This window comes from Haplochromis burtoni, unplaced genomic scaffold, assembly GCF_018398535.1.
Source record: "Haplochromis burtoni strain Fernald_Lab_line unplaced genomic scaffold, NCSU_Asbu1 Contig_2354, whole genome shotgun sequence".
NCBI classification, from domain to species: Eukaryota; Metazoa; Chordata; class Actinopteri; order Cichliformes; family Cichlidae; genus Haplochromis; species Haplochromis burtoni.
In genome coordinates this window covers 1-13,246 of record NW_024584715.1, presented here as the reverse complement: position 1 = coordinate 13,246, position 13,246 = coordinate 1, and the positions used below count along the sequence as shown (strand labels likewise).

The 13,246-nt window shown below is 40.2% G+C and overlaps 1 protein-coding gene across 3 annotated transcripts; it reads left to right on the top strand.

Annotated features, from left to right (window-relative positions):
• Nucleotides 1–61: 61 nt before the first annotated feature.
• On the top strand, nt 62–13,203 carry LOC102290218 (NLR family CARD domain-containing protein 3). Of its 3 annotated transcripts, XM_005952877.3 has the most exons (6): nt 62–296; nt 5,773–5,912; nt 6,034–7,843; nt 10,520–10,690; nt 11,675–11,848; nt 12,748–13,195. In XM_005952877.3, exons 1-6 carry the CDS (start codon nt 229–231, stop codon nt 12,761–12,763), a joined length of 2,379 nt encoding a protein of 792 aa, XP_005952939.2. In that variant the 5' UTR covers nt 62–228; the 3' UTR covers nt 12,764–13,195. The 3 variants fall into 3 exon arrangements, with proteins under 3 accessions (XP_005952939.2, XP_042073554.1, XP_042073555.1); XM_042217620.1 differs by having other exon boundaries at nt 11,675–13,203; XM_042217621.1 differs by lacking the exons at nt 10,520–10,690; nt 11,675–11,848; nt 12,748–13,195 and adding an exon at nt 7,942–8,096 and having other exon boundaries at nt 63–296.
• Nucleotides 13,204–13,246: the final 43 nt, after the last annotated feature.

Below are 13,246 nucleotides of genomic sequence, written 5' to 3'. Positions count from 1 at the left end.
ACCACTAAGACATCTGTGTTGTTTTCAGTATGTATTATGTGTTTGAGCTCCAGATATTTGTTTTCTGGTGACAGCCTGTCTCATAAATCTGACACTGAGAGAGAAGCAGCTCAGTGGCCAACAAAAGGTAAATGTAAAAGAAAAACATCTTTTTCATTGTATGTTTGTGTTTGCAGTCATCAGCGACACAAACACAGAGGAGAGTTTCCAGGATCCAGCTCTGTGTCCATGAACAGTGACACGTCCAGAGATTATCCTCCAGTCTTCAGTCATGAACATGGACCCTCAGTCACACAGTAAGAGACTGCTTCTGCTATCAACTGAGTGAAGACGATTTTGGTTTTGAAGTCTTTCATAATATTTCAAAGGGGTTTGTAGGGTTGGAGTCACTGAATGTGGCCTAACCTGTTCCACATCAGGTTTTGTTTGAGATTAAAGATCAAAAGGTATGAAATGAAGGCTTTTTTTGGAAAGCAAAGAGACCATTCTTCAAACCTATAGGGTAAACTCTAAGGCAGCGGTCCCCAACCTTTTTTGCGCCACGGACAATGGCCGACAATTATGGCCAACAATATTTTCTGGCCTTTAAGGTGTCGCGGATAAATACAACAAAATAAAACTAGTACCGGTACCGAAAAAAAGAAATTTATTCATAACACACGTGAAAAGACCAAGAAAAAACCGAGTAAAAGATAAAAACAATAACAAAATAACGCTGAAAACCGAAAAAAATCCCCTGAAAACTATACATTTCACACCTGAGCCTCAACTCTTGCGGCCCGGTACTAAATGACTCACGAACCGGTACCGGTCCGAGGCCCGGGGGTTGGGGACTGCTGGTCTAAGGTATTTCAAAAAGGGTGAAAAATAACTTTCCTCAAAAATGATTTCCCCAAAACAACCACTCACACAGCAGCTGTGTTGCTTTCAGTGTTTATGTGTTTACCGGTAATTGATATTTTTGATATTTGATAATTTTACTGTGATGTTTTGTAGTTTTATATTCTTAACTGCTGCCCTGCAGTGCACCTATCCATGACTTCGATTGGTTTGTTACTGCAAATGCAACAACTTTGATGTGACTGTGTTCATAGTTAGACTGAACCCTGGGTAACATAAAATGAGTTAATTAACTAGCTTCATGGGACCCCTTGCCACGATTAGAAGTGCTAGGATTAAGAAATAAAAGATGCATTAAATATTCTGTGGGTCTATAGCAGAAAAACCAAAATGGAAATCCAAACTTTAATTTGATAGAAATCTATAAATGATTTAAAAGGATTTCCCTGGTGACAATCTTGTCACAATCTGTGGGAGTGGAGTGAGGAGGAAGACCAAGTACAGACATGCAAGAACTAAACTTAGTCTTAACAGAAAGCGAGCCATTTATTAATAGACTGGTTTTAACAGTAAAAAAAATGGCAAAGGCAAAACTAAACACTAACCTAACCTGAGTGAACTCGGGCTAAACATAAAAAGCCCTGAACATTAACATGAACATGGAAAAAAGACATAAAAAACCCGAAGACTTGGCATGGCCTGAAACTCCTGGTAAATATGGCATGAGCATGGCAGAATAGCATACAATCAGACAAAGAATGAATGAAAACTCAGTGACTAAATACACACAGGAGGTGTTCAAGGGGAGTGGAAAAACACGGGGAAAGGGCTGATGTGAATGGACATAATGTGGCCACGGAGGAAGTGAAACTAGACACACTGAACATGGAAAAAGAATTTTCACAATAAAATAGGAAGCATAATTAGTTGGCAGGCAGAATCTTCTCCTGCTCTGACTGAAAAAGAACTGGCTGAGAAAGCATCAGGCTTTTTATTTCTAGACCCAAGGCGATAAGAAAGAGTACAACAGAGTCGACCAAAGATCAGGGACCAACGGGCCAAGCAAGCATTTAGTCTCTTAGCAAAACAGAGGTAAACTAGATTCAACCTCCCTAACAAGCTAGCAGCAGCACTCATCCAGCACCCGCTTCATTGCTTGGAGCGCCCTCTCCCCAGCATCATAGATGTGCTCTGTGCTTGACAGTCCCTGTGAGGAAAAAGGCACAGAGTTGGAGCTTACCTTGGAGATACTCAAAATGTCCGAGCGGGGTGTTAAGAGCTGTCTTCCATTTGTCACCCTACTGGATGGGAATGAGGTGGTATGTGTTTTGAAGATCCAACTTAGTGAACATGGCGGCTTTGTGGAGAGACTCAAAAGCTGAGTTAATCAGAGGCAAGAGGTACTTATTTTTAATTTTTTATTCATATAAACCAAAATAGTCAATACAAAACAACAAAGTCATTGCCTTTGTTGCTCGTAGTTGCTATGAAAACTAGTCCAGCCCCTGCTGGAGAGAAATGATTCCTGCTGCCTGTGTCTCCCAGATGTACCTTTCCATCACTTCCCTCTCTGGCTCCCTCGCTTCCTGCTCCCACTAGCAGACTGCAACTGCATCTTATGTACATTCTGTGATATTCATTTTACTTCATTTCATTTCTGTCATCCTGTATTTTATGTTTATAAGATTTAGATTGGTTATTTATGGTTGGTTTACACAGCTTGTGTATGCATGTGTAGCTGTATATATCCGTGTGTGTGTGTCGAACGCTTTTTACGGAATCAAACTCAAAGTAAGGTCAGTACTTCCACGCTTTAAACGCTGCATGCTCATACTCTCTCCCACACTCGATATATTATCCATTGTTGACCTGCACACAGCTGTTGACACGAATGTCGCACTCGCTTACGTCACTGTCATGAGACACTCTCACAAAAAAAAATCACGTTTTATTAGTCAAAGTCAAAGTCAACTTTATTGTCAATTCTGCCACATGTACAGGACATACAGAGAATAGAAACTTCGTTACTCTCAATCCCTAGATAAAATAGAAAATGAACATTTAAATATAAGAGTGATTAAAAATGCAAGTAAAATATTTTAAAGTAAAAATTAAATAATATAATACAATTTTACATATAACAAGAAAGCTATACAATATACAATATAAGGGTAAATGACATTGAGTGCAAACCAGGCAGAGTAGTGCAAATAAGCAAATAGTGCAAATGGAGATTTGGTAATGTACGGTATGAGATAGTGTAACACAAAGTCTTATGAGGTAATGGCAGTCCAATGCTCCACAAAGTGACTGGTAACTGGTGCAGGCCAGTGAGTGAGTCAGAGAGTGTGTGTGTGTGAGTGTGTGTGACAGAGTTCAGTGAGACCGTGGAGGAGAGAGGGGAGAGGGGGCAGAATCGGGAGGGAGTTAAGCTTCCTGACAGCCTGATGGATGAAGCTGTCCTTCAGCCTGCTGGTCCTGGCCTGGAGACTCCGCAGTCTCCTCCCCGACGGCAGCAGCTTGCTGGATTTTCACGCGGGCGACTGGACAGACTTCCTAAGCTCAGTGCCATCACTCATCATCTCCCGAGGCCATGTGATTTATTTTTGCAGAGTGCAAAGCAGCTGTTAGAACGAAAAGCTTTGGTGGAGCTATGTGAGTGCGTGTGGTGCTGGAATCAGCGTCAGCACTAATGCAAAGTGGTGTCTTTTTTTTTAGAGAGCGTGGGGTGGCGCTCGTAAAGTTGTCCGCTGAGAGAGGGAGGGGAGGAAGTAGAGAATACACTGCTTTTTGAAACCCTTAGATTGAGAGTTCCTCTCTGAGTGCAAGCTCGTGCGAGCTATGACGTTGTGGTGACACTGGGGCTTATATGAGTCAGGTCACGCCAATTTGACAGGCCTTACTTCAAACAGATATGGTGGAAGCAAAAAATAGCTCGACAGGGAAAGACATACATACAAGAAAAATAGGGAGTTGCACAAATCTGTAGGAAAGGGTATTGCATTAAGAATTTACGCGCATTTGTAGAGGCTGTGTGGAACTCCTGGACATACTTCTTTAGTATTGTGATCAGGAGAGAAGAAAAGGATAGTGGTATATTGCTGTTGATGAGCTAAAGTTAACGCAGCGAGTGAGCTTAGAGAGCAAAAGGCTTAACAGATACAATTTCATCTTTATCACTTTGCGCTTTTTTTAAGTGCAATAGTAATCCCTTACTTTACTCGTTACTTGAAAAAAGTAATTGGATTATGCGTTACTGCCCATCTCTGCTGGTAACCCACTGCTACTGCAGGTTATTTTCCCAACTTCATCAGCATCTGGAACTCAAAGATGTCTAGTGTCAATTTGTGACTGATATAAAGCCATCCAGAAACAAAACAAACTTAGCAGTGCAGAAATAACTGTAGTGGATTCTCGTGCTAAAATTAAACAGAGACACATTAAACAGTTAACAAAGGTACATTTTCCCTCTTATCCATGGATATATTATAATACAAGTGTGAACTCAAACAAATACAATGCATTAATCCAGCAGAAAAACGGCATAGAGATCCCTCTGACATGAACAGTGAAGTCGGTTGCAGCAACTCCCAGTGCCTTAACTGTTCCACTCTTTGCATTTAAAACAGACCAGGCAGCGAAAAATGTCATTGCACACCCACATAACACCAATGCAAGCTAGCACTTCCGTGAATGTTTCTGTAGATCCCCATCAAGAGGTACCCCAAAAGAAACAGTGCCATCCAGTGGCATGTCCCATGATACCGACCTTGGCTACATTATGAAGCGTATCAATTCATGCACAGACATTTGTGACTGATTAACAAACTTCAAAAGTTAATGTGCAGCTCGTGACATGAGTAGTTTTTTATCTATTTTACAGAATAATGTCTAATTTGCCTTTCAGATTCTGTGATTTATCTTCTTTGGCACAAAAGTGATTTGCAGAAAGTAAAATGCAACAAAACACAAAATAAATTAAAGATACTGAAAAGAAGTAAAGTAAGTAGAGTAAAATTTTATTTGTATAGCACCTCTCAAGATAACAATCATAATGTGCTTCAAAGCAAAGCTAAAACATAAAACAGAAATCAACCAAAAGCAATTTTAAAAATATTAGTTTTTAGCTGTTTTTTAAATGAAACCACTGAGTCCACAGGTCTCAGGCTCAAAGGCAGGGAGCTCCAAAGTCTGGGGGCTACAGTTACAAATGCTTGTTCGCCTTTCGTTTTCAACCTCGTATGTATGACGGACGACCAGTAAGCCCTGATCACATGACCTCAAGGAGCTGCTGGGGATGTAAGATCTCTGATATTAGTTTGGTCCTTGTCCATGCAGAGCCCTGAATGTCAAAGTCAAAATCTTAAAGTGGATTCTGAATTTTATGGGGAGCCAGTGCCACTTGATCAGTAGAGGTGTAATGTGAGAGTATTTAGAAGACTTGGTCAGAAGCTTTGCGGCAGCATTCTGAACAACTTGCAGATGATCCACAGAGGCTTTACATAAACAAGTGAACAAAGAATTACAATAATCCAAACGAGATGAGACAAATGCATGGATGACCATTTCTAATTCTGAGCGTGAGACAATGGGACTCAGCTTAGCAATGTTTTTTTTAATAATAAAAACAGATTGAAGGTTTGGCAAATGTAGCGAGAGGGCCTAAGGTTTCTGTAACCATAGGTACCAATTTTTTAGGAGCACAAACAAGGACTTCAGTTTTCTTCTCACTTTGTTGAAGAAAGTTATCAGCGATCCATCTCATAATAAAATCTAAGCACCAAAGCAAAATTTGTAGTCAAGAATTGACTACTGGGTGCCTAGAAACATAAACCATGTTTTTTTTTGGATGCCCGGGCTACTATTAAACTTTGGTTTGTCTGATTTTACCGTTTTTCTTTGGTGAGAATAATTTTTTTTTGGTCCCCACAGAGAAACAAAGCGTAATAATTTTTTCGTGGGGAAGCCAACATCCTGTTGTGTGTCGTGTCATGGTGCCCTGAAGGATTCATCAGACTTCTGTCTACAGTGTAGAGAAAATTCCAGAACCAGAGATAATCAGCATGCAGCCAGTAAGAGCAGCTGTGCACAAAGAAAAATCTAATATCTTTCTGTTGATATTGTTTTTTTAATTATTCTGTTATTCAGGCATTTTGGGCTCTCCAGATTCATTGTTTTCCATTCTTTCAACAGATACTGGTCTGCAAAAAGCTTTAGATGCATTAAAGCTCACTCTGATTAACAGATGTGAACATGTGTATGAAGGAACTGATAAAACAGGAAGTGAAGCCCCCCTCAGAGTGATCTACACTGAGCTCTACATCACAGATGTGCAGAATGAAGAGTTTCAAATCCAACATGAGGTCAGGCAGGTGGAGAGAACTTCCAAGAAGAAGATCCTCCATGAAACATCAATCAGATGTCAGGACATCTTAAAAACCTTGCCTGATCAAAAGACACCCATCAGAGTGGTTCTGACATATGGCGTTGCTGGCATTGGAAAATCCTTCTTGGTGCAGAAGTTCACTCTGGACTGGGCAGATGGCTTAGAAAACCAAGACATTAGTTTGGTGGTTCTGCTTTCTTTCAGGGAGCTGAATTTGGTCAGTGATGAGCAGTACAGTCTTCTGGAGCTGATCCATGTTTTCTATCCAACATTACAGAGCATCACAGCAGAGAAGCTCACTATGTGTCATCTTTTGTTCATTTTTGATGGCCTGGATGAAAGCAGACTTTTGTTGGATTTTGCAAACAGGAAGCTTGTGTCTGATGTCACACAGAAGTCCACCATTAGTGAGCTGCTGACAAATCTCATCGAGGGGAATCTGCTTCCCTCTGCTCTCATCTGGATAACTTCCCGACCTGCAGCAACAAGTCAAATCCGTCCAACATATGTTGACAGGGTGACAGAAGTTCGAGGCTTCACTGAAGCTCAGAAGGAGGAGTACTTCAGGAGGAGATTCAAAAAGAATGAGCTGTCAAGCAGAATCATCTCCCACTTGAAAACATCCAGGAGCCTTTACATTATGTGTGGAATCCCAGTCTTCTGCTGGATCACTGCTACAGTTCTGGAGCACATGTTGACTACAGAGCAGAGAGCAGAGCTGCCCAAGACCCTGACTGACATGTACTCACACTTCCTGCTGGTTCAGACAAAGAAAAAGCACAAGTACCACGGAGGACAAGCGATAAAGCAGCAGGAGCTCGCCAGAACTGACAGGGAAGTTATTTTGAAGCTGGGCAGGCTAGCATTTGAACATCTGCAGAAAGGAAACATCCTGTTCTACCAAGAAGACTTGGAGCAGTGTGGTCTGGATGTCACAGAGGCCTCGGTGTACTCAGGAGTTTGTACAGAGATCTTCAAAAGAGAGTCTGTGATCTTCCAGAAACCAGTTTACTGCTTTGTTCATCTGAGCATTCAGGAGTTTCTGGCTGCAGTCTACATGTTCCACTGTTACACCAACAGGAAGACAGAGGTGCTGCAGAACTTCCTTACTGAGGACGATAAAGGAAATAAGATATCTCTGGAAGATATCTCATCTCTGGAAGGTTTTCTGAGCAGAGCCATGGAGAAATCGTTCCACTGTATGTTCGGCCAACTGGAACTGTTCGTTCGCTTCCTTCATGGCCTCTGTCTAAAGTCCAACCAGAGACTCTTGGGAGGTCTGCTGGGTCAGGCAGAGTACAATCCTGAAAGCATCCAGAGAGTTATCAACAACCTAAAGGAGATTAGCAGTGATGGCAAGTGTCCTGACAGATGTCTAAACATTTTCCACTGTCTCATGGAGATGAAGGACCTCTCTGTACATCTGGAGATCCAAGAGTTCCTAAAGTCACAGAAAAAATCAGAGAAGAAACTCTCTGGAATTCAGTGCACAGCTCTGGCATATATGCTGCTGATGTCAGAGGAGGTTTTGGATGAGTTGGATCTGGAAAAGTACAACACAACAAAGGAGGGTAGAGAGAGACTGGTTCCAGCTGTTAAGAACTGCAGAAAGGCTCGGTGAGTCCAGATGTGATTAAGATTATAAATCAGTGTAGATCAATAGTTTAGTTCTTAAAGTTATTCTTACTAAAACAAAATCATTTTTCTTATTGCAGAGTTCCAGTTATTTATTGGAAAAATGACACATCAATTTAATTTTGTCACAAATCTTGTTGAGATGTTTCAAACACTGTGAAAATGGTTTTTATTTGTTTTGTTTTTTGTTTTTTTACAGAAAATTATTTGGATGATTTCATTTTTATACATCTACAGTGGCTTGTAAAAGTATTCAGCCCCCTTGAACTTTCCCACATTTTGTCACATTACAGCCACAAACATGAATCAATTTCATTGGAATTCCACGTGAAAGACCAACACAAAGTGGTGTACACGTGAGAAGTGGAACAAAAATCATACATGATTCCAAACATTTTTTACAAATAAATAACTGAAAAGTGGAGTGTGCGTAATTATTCTGCCCCCTTTGGTCTGAGTGCAGTCAGTTGAACATAGACATTGCCTGATGAGTGCTAATGACTAAATAGAGTGCACCTGTGTGTAATCTAATGTCAGTACAAATACAGCTGCTCTGTGACGGCCTCAGAGGTTGTCTAAGAGAATATTGGGAGCAACAACACCATGAAGTCCAAAGAACACACCAGACAGTTCAGGGATAAAATTATTGAGAAATTTAAAGCAGGCTTAGGCTACAAAAAGATTTCCCAAGCCTTGAACATCCCACGGAGCACTGTTCAAGCGATCATTCAGAAATGGAAGGAGTATGGCACAACTGTAACCCTACCAAGACAAGGCCGAACTCACAGGCTGAACAAGGAGAGCGCTGATCAGAAATGCAGCCTAGAGGCCCATGGTGAGTCTGAACGAGCTGCAGAGATCTACAGCTCAGGTGGGGGAATCTGTCCATAGGACACCAAGAGGTTTTCTTCCAAGATTGCCCTGTATTTGGCTCCATCCATCTTCCCAACAACTCTGACCAGCTTCCCTGTCCCTGCTGAAGAGAAGCACCCCCAGAGCATGATGCTGCCACCACCATATTTGACAGTGGGCATGGTGTGTTCAGAGTGATGTGCAGTGTTAGTTTTCCACCACACATAGCGTTTTGCATTTTGGCCAAAAAGTTCCATTTTGGTCTCATCTAACCAGAGCACTTTCTTCCACATGTTTGCTGTGTCCCCCACATGGCTTGTGGCAAACTGCAAACGGGACTTCTTCTGGTTTTCTGTTAACAATGGCTTTCTTCTCGCCACTCTTCCATAAAGGCCAACTTTGTGCATTGCACGACTAATAGGAGTCTGCAAAAGACTTGAGACTGGGGCGGGGGTTCACCTTCCAGCAGGACAACGACCCTAAACATAAAGCCAGGGCAACAATGGAATGGTTTAAAACAAAACATATCCATGTGTTAGAATGGCCCAGTCAAAGTCCAGATCTAAATCCAATCGAGAATCTGTGGCAAGATCTGAAAACTGCTGTACACAAATACTGTCCATCTAATCTGACTGAGCTGTTTTGCAAAGAAGAATGGGCAAAGATTTCAGTCTCTAGATGTGCAAAGCTGGTAGAGACAGACCCTAAAAGGCTGGCAGCTGTAATTGCAGCAAAAGGTGGTTCTACAAAGTATTGACTCAGGGGGCTGAATAATTATGTACACCCCACTTTTCAGTTATTTATTTGTAAAAAAATGTTTGGAATCATGTATGATTTTCGTTCCACTTCTCACGTGTACACCACTTTGTGTTGGGCTTTCACGTGGAATTCCAATAACATTGATTCATGTTTGTGGCTGTAATGTGACAAAATGTGGGAAAGTTCAAGGGGCCTGAATACTTTTGCAAGCCACTGTAAATGTTCAGCTGAAGCAGCCACAATGGCCAAGTGTGAAAGCAATGGGATAAAACTGAATGGTGTCACAGTTATTTACTTCCAGGAATAGAAATGAAATCAAAAAAGTGATTCAATACAGTCAGTGATAATACTATCTATTTAAAGCTTGATAACATCACAGTGAGCAGCTGTAAATTAAACATAAGACTTTGATAGGAAGGACCCAAAGCATACAGCATTTGAAGATGAGTGCTTGTTTATTTCCAATTTTTTATTTTTTTATTTTTTTTGTGAAGTTTGCTCTTAGCAGTTTTCCACAGCAGTTCAGCTCTGTCCTGTTGTCCAACTTTCATTCCTTTTTCGGGGCCAAGCAGCTATTGAAAAAAGAAAAGCATGATTAACATAATGATATCATATGATCACAGCATCACATCAACCTTCAAAAATGTGATGTTTATATACCATTTTTCAAAGAAATACATGGTATTTGTATTTCCAAAATCTAAAAATGGTTCATTAATCATGTTTTTGGTTTTCACAGTAAATAACTTTAGTTTTTTCCTTCTTGGATTTTATATTTGTCAAAGTTTGTCAAAATGGAGGGGAAAAAGTCTCTCATATATAATGGAATTCAGTGTTTTCTCCTTCATCTCCACATTAAATCAGAACAAAGACTGAAAATGTGTGGGTCTGAGAAGTCATAAGAATGTTTCATGTCAGTCAGATCAGATCAGCTGAACAATTGATGTGAAGAGACAGTGTCCAATTGTTTTCCAGCGAGTGCACAAACTAAATATAATGTGTCTTCTTCATAATAACATGTTATTTTTTTAATATGTGTCAACACAGACTTCATAAGATTTTTGTCTATGTGGGTAAATGTGGCCCTGTGGCCTCAGCTCTGAAGTCCAGTCCCTCCCATCTGAAAGAGCTGTGCCTGAGTTCAATCAACCTGGAGATTCCAGCAGATGAAACTTTTGCTAATCTGGGGGATCCAAACTGTAGACTGGAGACACTCAGGTCAGTTAACTGAAACTGAATCTGTTGTTATTTATAAAGGTATTTCAATATATTGAACTATGAATTTATCCCCCTATAGCCCAACTCCAGTACTGTGAGATGGAGGACTGGGATGCACCAGTCCATTTTTTTTCTCATTGCCTTAGCGTCAGGCAATGAGGACTTGGATTTTATCATAATTTCATTGATTCCCACAAATCCACCACTTACAGTTTTGGAAAATCTTGCATCCAATTACAGGATTGTAGTAATCTTCACCCCCACATTGCACAACAAAGTAACCAGAGTCAGATGTAGCCTGCTATCTTACATTGGACATCTGGAAACATTAGGTGGACAATGTGGATGAGACAGTGACCAGAGGTTAGAGCAGCTGACTAATAACCTGCAGGTTTTTAGATGCTGACATTTGTAGGATGAGTTTTCACACAAAGAATAAAAATTTGGACTAAAGAGATACTAAAAGCTAGACTTGTAGTCAAGACTGCCTAAACCAAGACAATACCAAGACCAGAGGGTATCGAGACCAAGACAAGACCAAGGCCAAGACAGACCAAGTCAAGACCAAGACAAAGTCAAGATGAGACCGAGACAAAAAAGTCTTTAAACTGCAGCCAGATGCTGCTTCGTTTAAAGGTGTCAGGCATATTTATGTGTTTTTGCGGTGCACTCGAACAGCCCTCCTCACCGCTGTCTACTGTCTCACTCACTTACTGAGAGGACAGACGCATGCTCCACTTGACTGTACTTGCACCATCATCAAAAATGGTGCAAGTACATGTAGACAATTTAAGATTTTTAATCAGAGAAGTGTTCTGTTGCTGTATGTGTGTGTTTTCTGCATGTTTGCACGTGAAAATAATCTTTAGAGTTTGCAATAGTGTGTAGCTCCATTAGACATTCACTTGGTTTCTTATAGGAAAAAGGTGATGTAATTAAAAAAAACAAAAAACCCACTTTGAATAACAATCATGTGAATTACAGATTTGAGGACAGCACTTTGTCAGAGAACAACTGTGCTGCTCTGCTCAGTGCTCTGAAGTCCAACCCCCCCTATCTGAAACGTCTGGATCTAATAGGATGCAACCTGGAGGGTTCAGGAATGAAACAGCTGTATGATTACCTGGAGAGTCCACACTGCAAACTACAGTTTAAAAGGTCAGTTCACTTGACTTAGATTATAAAGGAAAAATATTTCTTTGGTTTCTATTTATTGGTGTGTCTGCAGAACAAACAATCACACATACAAAGAGAATAAGGATGTGTGTAGAAGGCTGACTTTGTGATGATCCACAGAAACAAAACAACAAAGTTACTCCTCATTTTAGAGAAAATCTTTAAATATGCGGTTCATATGGTAACATTGAACTGCACATTTAAAGGTCTTGTGTTTTTATACTTTATAAATTCTTAGTTTCACATGTCCCCAGTATTTACGTTTCGGGCTTCTGTTTAAAACAACACAGATCTTTGTTTTGGTTTTTTTTGTAACCATGTCTGCATGCCTCTAGTTAGAAACTCCTTTCAGTATCTGTGGATTCAAACTGGAATGGGCACTACACCCACCTCTTTCTGTGGAAAACAGTCACCAGGAGCAGAGCAGCTCTTTCTGTACACTGTGTATAGCTTTTCAATAGAGAACTAAATTTGACACTGCATGACTTCTAACTGCAAATGCACCACATTTAAATCAATATGTTATAGCCATTATGTTCTCAGAACAAAAGATTCTTGAAAATACATGAACTGTGACTTTATCTGTACCAAAGTTAAATATGTCAGGAAATGTCTCTCACATTCACAATAGTAAGCTGCTCACTTCTTCCTGGACCTCCATCTTCCACAGGTTACAAAAGGAGACACTGATCAGTAAAAGCATTTTAACACAAAAATGAATCTATTAGAAATACAAACCCTGAATGTACTTATATTCAGTTTTAATGTAGTTTGTTCAGTGTGACTTCTCCTTTGTCTTTTCTCACTTTGTTAACAAAAAGATGTAACAATTCATTTTGTATGCTATCTGTTTTTGGACCCATCTCATCATGTTCCTGCAGAGTGTCTGTGGTTTAGATGCTGCACTGTGGTGAGTATTATTGAGATCTCTTAGTGTATTTACAATTTTTTTCTGAATGCTTAAACCCTAACTGTGATTCTTACAGCACAATTTCTAAAACTATTGATACCTATAGCAAAACCACTCACTGAGTTTGCAAAACTAAAAGCACAAACACTGCTTTGCACTCAGTTTGCCATTTTGTAACACACACTTTGCAAACCTGTAGCTACAATCCACTGCACAGCACTCTTTTTGCAGAACTGTAAACACAACTCACTGCTTTACACTCAATTTCCAAATGATCAATGCACTCCTAGCAAAACTATACACATTTATGGCCATTATTTAGACTCAAAGGAGCTTGCAAAGACATTATTTAGACATTATTTAGACTACTGTATTTTGCCAACTGTCTGGCACACTGTCACATGTGAAAACATTTTTTAGATAATTAGTTCACTTTGCAATCAGCCTAAGCACTATAATACAGGTAAGCT